At 40.3% G+C, this 9951-nt stretch overlaps 1 protein-coding gene across 1 annotated transcript in view; it reads right to left on the bottom strand.

Annotated features, from left to right (window-relative positions):
• Positions 1 to 349: 349 nt before the first annotated feature.
• The window catches only part of asic4b (acid-sensing (proton-gated) ion channel family member 4b), a 46006-nt gene continuing 36404 nt past the window's right edge, over positions 350 to 9951 (bottom strand). The window contains exons 3-10 of the mRNA XM_016238271.1: positions 7480 to 7607; positions 7072 to 7225; positions 6735 to 6788; positions 5373 to 5526; positions 4743 to 4834; positions 1042 to 1121; positions 750 to 929; positions 350 to 657 (exon numbers count right to left, since the gene is read on the bottom strand). Of these exons, the coding sequence (XP_016093757.1) occupies positions 556 to 657; positions 750 to 929; positions 1042 to 1121; positions 4743 to 4834; positions 5373 to 5526; positions 6735 to 6788; positions 7072 to 7225; positions 7480 to 7607 (944 nt within the window). The 3' untranslated portion in view covers positions 350 to 555. The remainder of the gene's footprint in view (positions 658 to 749; positions 930 to 1041; positions 1122 to 4742; positions 4835 to 5372; positions 5527 to 6734; positions 6789 to 7071; positions 7226 to 7479; positions 7608 to 9951) is intronic.

Here is a 9951-nt window from a genome sequence, read left to right as displayed (position 1 = left end):
CACAGAGAAAGGAGTGGTATATTTTAGCTGTTCTTCTACTGAGAAGTCTCATTATGTTATTAAGAAATGTGAAAAGGTGAAATGGCGCAAGCACTGTACATTACCATAGGAAGAACCATGCAGAAACCAACCTTTTTTCTGCACTAAGCAACAGCTGTATGGTTGGTTCATCTCTTATAACTTTCATTTAGTACATATTTGTCCTGTCAAATAGGTAATTTATGTGAAATGCAACATTCTGACCGAATCTGATCCTTTCAGGTCCTTTCTTCTTTGAAATCTATGATAGGTCCATCCAGATGGAAAAAAAAATCAACAAAAGCACATGTGAAACACATTGTGTGGTTTCTTCATCTGGTATTGACTTGAACAATGAGAACAGTGACGGTGTGACTGGTTTGAGCCGGTTTCACACGAGGTCCTGGATTAGGCTTTGGCTGTAGCTTTTATAAGTGGAAAAAATGACATTTGTATTTCAGTGTACAGGGTCCATTCAGGATCCCAATTTCAAGTTCAGTGATATGAAAAATAAATACAGAGAAGAAGAGATGTCCCTTAACAAGCAAAGTCCTGCTGTACGACTGCTTGTGCATTGTGATGATTTGGTAATATTGAAGTTGGATGTGCACTGTGCGGTTGAGCCACTTCATTAGCTGCCTGTTGACAAACGAATTGCATCATGCGGATCATCAGTTATTAGGTGCAATGCATATAAGCCATCAAAAAATCATTATGTTTCTCTGACTCACCTTGACTTTGACTTCTTCAAATCGGACTGTAGCTATAGTTCCGGTTGCCAGCTGAGCTTTCAGGTTCTGTTCTCGCAGGTTCTTTGTTCTCTGGATCTGCTCTTGGATCAAGTTCCGTTGGTTCTGTTGTTTCTGACTCTTTTTTTGTTTCAGGAGTTGCTTGATTTTGTATTTGACCACCTACAGAGATAAAGATTAAAAGCAGACTGAAAGGACAAGAGATAGTGTGTATTATGATAGTGTGTTTGTGTGAATGTCATAGGACTGTCCTTTCGCAATGAACTGAAGATACCTCGTAGATATAGTCAAGTAGTTCCAGTATAGTAAGAATACTGGCCCCAATGAAGAGCCCCATCTGTCCACCAATATCTCCTGAAAATGGAAACCAAATAATGATGAGATAAACAAATTAAGTCTTTTCTTCTGTATTAATCATCTAATATTTGTAAAATATTTATTTGTAATCAGGGTTTATAATTAATTTCTTTTTATACTCACTGGATACTAATTTTTGGTTCTGTTTATATAAATGTTTAGGGATAGTGTTCCCAAAAATGAAAATTCTCTCATTAATTACCTTCATGTCATTCCAAACCCATAAGACCTTCGTTCATCTTCGAAACACAAATTAAGATATTTTTTATGAAATCCGAGAGCTTTCTGACCCTGCAGACAGCAACGCAACTAAAACATTCAAGGCCCAGAAAGGCCGTAAGGACATCATTAAAAATAGTCCATGTGACATCAGTGGTTCAACCGTAGTGTTATGAAGCTACAAGAATACTTTTTGTCCACAAAGAAAACAAAAATAATTAAAGCTGCTAGCAGCGTTGAAAGGACCCTCGCACCCAGGCTCACCACCAACCTGTAGCTTTAGGGAAACAGCGAACAGTGGGCAATATGCATTTAAAGTGGTACATATAGGAGGAATATGTCAAAGTAATTTATATGTGCCAAACTTCCTGCTGCCAGCTGGTGGCGCTATGACTATAACTGGATATTGGCATGTAGATGTCTTCAAGCTAGGACTTTGATCAAACATATGAAGTTTGGTGCAGATTGAAAATGTTGTGTTTGAGTAAAACATGACATATCCTGTTGCCAACAGGTGGTGCTGTGATAATAACTGTATTTTGGCCTTTAGATGTATTCAAACCAGGACTCTTACCAAACATGTGAAGTCTAGTGCTGATTGGACATGTATTTTTACGTTAGTGTAAAACAAATCATTTCCTGTTGCCAACAGGTGTCGCTATTATTATCACATAATATTGGCTTTTAGATGTGTTCAAACCACAACTTTTTCAAACGTGTGACGTTTGGGGCAGATCGGACATCGTCTGCCTGAATTCTATTGCGAAACATCGAAATTTGTCAGGCCGCCACGGATACACCCTTCAACAAAAACTCAACATCTTCGCAATGTAACACCACAAAGGGCTTTAGATTACACTGACCAAATTTGGTGTTGATTTGTTTAAATCTCTAGGTGGAGTTCGTTTAAATACAATGTCTGAAAATGGCAAAAGCGGCACAAAACCTGCAGAGAAAATTCAAAATATCAGACTTCCTGTTGGGTTTCGGACTTCATACCAGGGGACTTTTTGTAGGTATTGGTGTGTTACATGTGTCTACCAAATTTCGTACATGTATGTGAAACATAGCTCGAGGGGCACTTTTTTGAAATTTTATGGGTGGCGCTATTGAGCCATTTTGCCACACCCACTTCTGAAACCCATATCAGATGTACATTTTCGCCACTTCTGACGCATATACGAAGTTTCATGAATTTTCAAGCATGTTTAGATCCTCAAAAATGCGATTCATTTTGGAGAAGAAGAAGAAGAAACAACAATTCCAATAGGGTCCTCGCACCATCGGTGCTCGGCCAGCCCTAATGATTTTATTCAACAATTTCTTCTCGTCCGTGTTAGTCTTCGATGCATGTTCACAAGAGTATCACGACGCATGCATGTTCTTTTCTCTGATCTCGTAGCTTCATAAAATTACGGTTGAACCACTGATGTCACATGGACTATTTTACATTTATATGTGCCAAACTTCCTGCTGCCAGCTGGTGGCGCTATGACTATAACTGGATATTGGCATGTAGATGTCTTCAAGCTAGGACTTTGATCAAACATATGAAGTTTGGTGCAGATTGAAAATGTTGTGTTTGAGTAAAACATGACATATCCTGTTGCCAACAGGTGGTGCTGTGATAATAACTGTATTTTGGCCTTTAGATGTATTCAAACCAGGACTCTTACCAAACATGTGAAGTCTAGTGCTGATTGGACATGTATTTTTACGTTAGTGTAAAACAAATCATTTCCTGTTGCCAACAGGTGTCGCTATTATTATCACATAATATTGGCTTTTAGATGTGTTCAAACCACAACTTTTTCAAACGTGTGACGTTTGGGGCAGATCGGACATCGTCTGCCTGAATTCTATTGCGAAACATCGAAATTTGTCAGGCCGCCACGGATACACCCTTCAACAAAAACTCAACATCTTCGCAATGTAACACCACAAAGGGCTTTAGATTACACTGACCAAATTTGGTGTTGATTTGTTTAAATCTCTAGGTGGAGTTCGTTTAAATACAATGTCTGAAAATGGCAAAAGCGGCACAAAACCTGCAGAGAAAATTCAAAATATCAGACTTCCTGTTGGGTTTCGGACTTCATACCAGGGGACTTTTTGTAGGTATTGGTGTGTTACATGTGTCTACCAAATTTCGTACATGTATGTGAAACATAGCTCGAGGGGCACTTTTTTGAAATTTTATGGGTGGCGCTATTGAGCCATTTTGCCACACCCACTTCTGAAACCCATATCAGATGTACATTTTCGCCACTTCTGACGCATATACGAAGTTTCATGAATTTTCAAGCATGTTTAGATCCTCAAAAATGCGATTCATTTTGGAGAAGAAGAAGAAGAAACAACAATTCCAATAGGGTCCTCGCACCATCGGTGCTCGGCCAGCCCTAATGATTTTATTCAACAATTTCTTCTCGTCCGTGTTAGTCTTCGATGCATGTTCACAAGAGTATCACGACGCATGCATGTTCTTTTCTCTGATCTCGTAGCTTCATAAAATTACGGTTGAACCACTGATGTCACATGGACTATTTTACTACCTTTCTGGGCCTTGAACATTTCAGTTGCGTTGCTGTCTATGGAGGGCCAGAAAGCTCTTGGGTTTCATCAAAAATATCTTAATTTGTGTTCCGAAGATGAACATCTTGAAAGATGAAGGTCTTACGGCAAGAGGGGGAGTAATTAATGAAAGAATTGTCATTTTTGGGTGAACTAACCTTTTAAGTTACCGGCTATTAAGAACTTCTATTAGCCAAAACAGCACAGAATCAGAAATAAATGAGATTATCAAAATCACAGCTCAGATTTAAATGTATTTTATTATATTTATCATCTGTTCAATAATATGAACAGCGTACTGAACTCAGCATACTGAAGCTAGTCCTCCTATGACATCCATTAAAAAATTAAAAAAGGGGCTTCAACGTCTGTACAATGCTGCAAAAAAAATGTTGGACATGTGGCATTTATTGGACCTCTTGTCTCCAAGTGCAACCTATACATTCTTAACCCGTATAAATTTCTTTCTGAATGTTAAAGGGATAGTTCACCTTCAGTTGCTGGTACCCATTGACTTCCATATAGTATGGAAAAAGAAAACATTATGCAAGTCAATTGGGACCAGCAACTGGAAGTAAACTATCCCTTTAACAACACTGGACCCTTTTGACTTACATTGTTTGAACAAAAACATGAGACAATAGTGTGAAAAGCCTCTTCTCTTTTGTAAATCAAAGTGAATCAAACTGGTTTAAAATGACACAATTTTAATTTCTGGGGGAACTATCCCTTTAATACTCTTTGAGAAGGTGGACATGTCACACTTCTGATGACCATAACAGTTGCAGTACAGATGTTTATAGTGTGTGGGGATTGTAAACCTACCTAACAGACCAGCGATGTCATACGCTTTCTTCTGTTCTATTGTCTCATAGTTAAGGGCCTCAAAGAAAATATCCAAGATGAGAAAGTTGTCTCTGCACAATGAAAAGTTTAATCAAATTTTTTAATTCCCTGCAGGGAATAACAGTATGGAAATGAGCCCATTATTTTTTGTATTAAGGAAAGAAAAGGATTAGCACCAAAATGGTTAAAAAAATAATAATTAGTAGAAACCACAGAATGTCATTATAGAGCAGTCTATTAAAATATATTTTTTTCTATTATTGAGCCAATGAATGGAAGACCACAATTACATTTTTCATCCCATTATAACTAACAGAAACGAGCCTCAGTTTGGACAATAGAAATCCTGCTATAGTTATTAGAAAAGGCTGATAGAATTTGTGAGAGAAGCATGTTTTGCCAAAATAAATAAATAAATAATAAATAAAAAATGCTGTGCAGGTATCCTTGCAGAAGCACATTTAGCTTCCAATGGAAAAACTGCAGGGTGTGTTTCCTCTCTGGTCTGTCTGAGGGTATGAACTATAATGTTCAAATATGTTCAGCAGCAGAATGAAAACTACCCCATGAGACTGTGTGTATGTGTGGCCGTTTAAGCATTAGACTTACCTGATGTATTCCTCCGATTTCTGGTATTTGCGAGAAAGGTAGCGAGCAGAGCCCCTGCTGGGGATTTTAACCATCGAGAGCTCTTTTCCATACCGAGTCAAATTACAGGGTGTCTCGCAGGGGCATGAGTCACCTGTGCTCTTCTGGAGTAAAGCTGCAAAAGAAGTGTAAAAGGAAATATTGATGAATTATATTTGCTGAGGACAGGAACTGCAATAAATGGTGTTGTTATTATCATCAATAATCAAGCTCTCAGTGTTGTTCAATAGTTTAAAATACAATAGGGAGTTTTTAAAACCTCAGTTACTTCAAATCAGCAGAGTTGTGAATAATCACTGTTTAAATATCATTATTATTGACTGATTATTCATTATTTACCAGCGGTGTGAAAAGTACAGATACTGTCAAAAATTGTACTCCATTAATTCAGTATTCAAAAGTTAAAAAATAAAAAATTTTCTTATCTTTAAATTGAGTTTAAATTGAGAAACAACATACAGATTTTTCTTTTTCAATTTTAGTATTTTTATGAAAAAAAGCTCCATCAAACTCCATAAAGAAATGTCAAAAATCATTATTTTCTTATTGTTCTGACAACTGTATGTTAAACTCACAGCAGGTGTTAAACTAAAACCAATATCCTGAAACATGTCACTATATATTTTCTGTTAAATTTTTACAGTGGTTTGACATTTGAATATAATGATTTTAGATGAATAATCAATACTATTCTTAAATCATATTCACACTTGACTCAATTTCATCTACATCAATGGCTATTATAAAAACACATTGCTATAGTTCAAAGCCTATGTCTGAAAGGACTAGTTCACTAAAAAAATGTCATCAGTTATCATCCTTGTCTTTCAAAACCACATTTGGATAAAGAAATACACATTTTTTATTTTTAAATAAATGGGAAACGTTTTAAGGATGTGACTTGTGTACCTTTAAGTCAACAGGAATTTATAATGAAGAAAAAGTATTATTTCTTCCTTGTAAATGTAACTGAGTAAAAGTCTGAGTATTTCGATTTTAACAGAACTCAAATAAAATACAGATAGTAGTGAAGTACACAGAAAAATATATTGAAAAATGTCTCAGTGCTGTTTATATATATATTGAAAGTCAAAATGTTACAGTGTTGATTTGGACCCCACTGACTTTCAAAGTTTGTAAAAAAAAAAAACTATCTTCCACAGAAGAAGGAAAATCATACAAATTACAGGTTTATAACAACATGAAGGTGGGTACATAATGACACAATTTTAATTTTGGGGTGAATTATCCCTTTAAACTTTACAATTATTTGAGATGATCAATCAGCATTGTGTGTTTAAGATGTGTCTGTGATGATCTTACCTAAAGCCTTGTCAACACACTTGATTTTACTGGGTGTGCAGATATCAGCATTGCCTGTAGAGAGATATTTGATGTGTAAAAAAATTGAACCAACACATCAGTAAGAGAGCTTGTAGATTGTTTACAGAAGTCTGCTCCATTAAGGTTTCTAAGAAAGCCACTGACTCGACAGTGAAACAAGGAATGCTGTGATGCAGCTGCCAATCTGTCAGCAGCTTAAAGAACAATTTTACAGATGAGCTGTGTGGTGGCATGACAAGTACCGACACGGCATATTTGTTCTTACTGATATAGACAGTTTTTATGACAACTCTCCCACTCATACTACAGCACGCACCTGGCATATGTACCATCCTGCAGTTGCATTCTCTCTGCACCTGTGTGCTCTCACAGTGCAGTCTGCAAGCGCTGACGCTGTAAGTGTCGTATCCTGGGATCACAGGCTCAGATGAAGCCCGACAGTTGCCCCACGGCTGTGGCAGGTATGTTAGCTAGAGAAACAGTAGACATTTAGAGAAAAAGTCTGTCTCTCTGCTTCTTTTTCTGCCTGAGTGCACCCTATGGCTGTGAAATACTTAGCACATGCAGTCTCAATTAAAAAATACCCCAGTCAGCCCTGAAATCTTTTTGACTTTTTGTAAATTAGTTCCTAATTTAAAATATCTGGAATTTAAAAGTTTAGAACAGCTTGCTGTTACATTCAGACCTTAAAAGTTTTTGGTGGTTTTACCCCAGTTAAACCTACCCTCTGTTCTTGACAGGAAACAAATGTCTGGAATCCTGGAGAGACCCCAAAGCCCAGCTGGTGGATGTACGGGGGTTCATTCTGACTATGAATCTGAACCCGAATACCTGCTTCCAGTGTCGTCTCATCTGAAAATGGACAGATTGTATGGGTAAAAAAAATTTGACAGATGTTCTATTTGTTTGCACTTTTGAAGATGAATCGATGTAAATCTGTATATATATCCCTATTGATACTTCACTTGTACTGCGTCTGCTAAGACGCAATGGGGAAAAGTAAATTTTTTCCTTAACTGAAGCCTTTTTTTCAATAATGTTGTGTAACTGCATGGCCATTGGTTCGTGCAGTAACTTAAAAACGAACCAATGGCTTGGCAGCCCAAGATACTTCACTTGTACTGCGTCTGCTAAGACGCAATGGGGAAAAGTAAATTTTTTCCTTAACTGAAGCCTTTTTTTCAATAATGTTGTGTAACTGCATGGCCATTGGTTCGTGCAGTAACTTAAAAACGAACCAATGGCTTGGCAGCCCAAAAGCCTATGGCGATGAAGCCCGCCAGAGCCCGCCAGAATGGGCAGGGCCATCTGGCTATATAAGCGGGTTTTTCGCTACAGGATCCTCAGATTTCTTCTCCTTCAGCGACGACGACGTTCTCCACTGATCTGCAGAAGCCCACTCACCATTGACATGCCCCGCAGTGGAACCAGCGACCTCTCTCTGCTCAGCTGATCCGCTGCCTTCAGCGTCGTAGCAGCAGTGGTCCCGCTTCCCCTGCCACCATCCAGCGATGATTCTAAAAGAGCATTCTAAAAGAGCAAATCGGCATTGTTTCAAATGCCGATTGAAACAATGCCGCCTAAGTCTGGATGGACGCTGAACTTTTCCGCGTCCTCTCGAAAGCAGTCGAAGAGCTGGGATTAGAGTGGTCTCTGGCGGAGGAGCCCTCTCGCTGCCGTCTGGATGAATGGTTCCTGCCGGGGCGCCGTCAGGCCCCTCTCCAGCGTTACTCTCCGTTCTTCCCGGAGGTCCACGAAGAGCTCTCCAAGTTGTGGCGTGCCCCCTACTGGGCAAAAAAGGCCTCCATACTTCCGCTTCATCCGCCCTCACTTTGGTAGATGGCGCTGAAAAAAAGGGGTACGAGAAGCTGCCTCCCCTGGATGAGTCAGTTACCGCGCATCTCTGCCCACCCACTGCCATCGGCTGGAAGGCAAAGGCCCCCCATCCGTCCAAGCTGTGTAGGACTACTTCAGCTCTTGCTGGATGTGCCTACTCCTCGGCTGGACAGGCTCTCCATTCCATGGCGGTCCTTCAGGTCTTTCAGGGAAACTCCTTTCCTGCATGGACGAGTCTGGCCCGGACCCCGCGACACTCAGGGAGAAGAAGCGTGACGGACCAGGCCTTGTGCGCCACTAAGACCACATCCCAGGCAATTGGGAGATCTATGGCCAGCCTTGTGGTGCTTGAGTGCCACTTAAGGCTCACCTTGACAGAAATCAAGGACACGGACAAAGTCCCCTTCCTTGACGCCCCGATCTCCCCCACTGGCCTATTTGGACCTGCGGCTAAGGGTTTCGTGGAGCGCTTTACAGAGGCGCAGAAGTTGTCCAAGGCCATGCGACACTTCCTGCTGTTACATCCCCACTCAGGAAACAACAATAAATAAGGGAACTGAGTGCAAAAGTATCATTCTAAACCAAAAGCATTTATTCAGTCTAGGGGTTACAGATAGGAATAAAGAATTAATTATAGCAAATAAATGAATAATAAACAGAAAAAAGATTTAAAGAAAGATAATGGCAAAGAGGTCCAGCTGTCCAGCAGAGCTCAAAGGCAGGATGTTAACAAAAGAGCAGCTTCCTCGCAAACAAGGATGGGACTCTTAAATACCTAGTCCTCCAATTAAGAACAGCTGGATCCTTAGCTGGCAACCTATAGAAACAAAGAAAACAACAGCAAGACGTGAGACAGTTCTTCCGGCTCAGAGCGAATCAGGCTTCTACAGCCGTTACTTCCTCGTCCCCAAAAAGAATGGCGGCCTCCGGCCCATCTTTGATCTCAGACGCCTGAACGCGCCCTCATGGACAGGTCATTCAGGATGACTACGCTGAAGCAGATCTTCTCACAAATTCACACAGGGGACTGGTTCTTTTCTCTGGATCTGAAAGACACTTACTTTCACATCCAGATTGCCCGCATCACAGGCGATGGCGGAGGAGCCCTCTCGCTGCCGTCTGGATGAATGGTTCCTGCCGGGGCGCCGTCAGGCCCCTCTCCAGCGTTACTCTCCGTTCTTCCCGGAGGTCCACGAAGAGCTCTCCAAGTTGTGGCGTGCCCCCTACTGGGCAAAAAAGGCCTCCATACTTCCGCTTCATCCGCCCTCACTTTGGTAGATGGCGCTGAAAAAAAGGGGTACGAGAAGCTGCCTCCCCTGGATGAGTCAGTTACCGCGCATCTCTGCCCACCCACTGCCAT

The sequence above is a fragment of the Sinocyclocheilus grahami genome, unplaced genomic scaffold (assembly GCF_001515645.1).
Source record: "Sinocyclocheilus grahami isolate Dianchi unplaced genomic scaffold, SAMN03320097.WGS_v1.1 scaffold534.1, whole genome shotgun sequence".
Lineage (NCBI taxonomy): Eukaryota > Metazoa > Chordata > Actinopteri > Cypriniformes > Cyprinidae > Sinocyclocheilus > Sinocyclocheilus grahami.
This window is presented reverse-complemented; position numbering and strand designations above follow the sequence as displayed.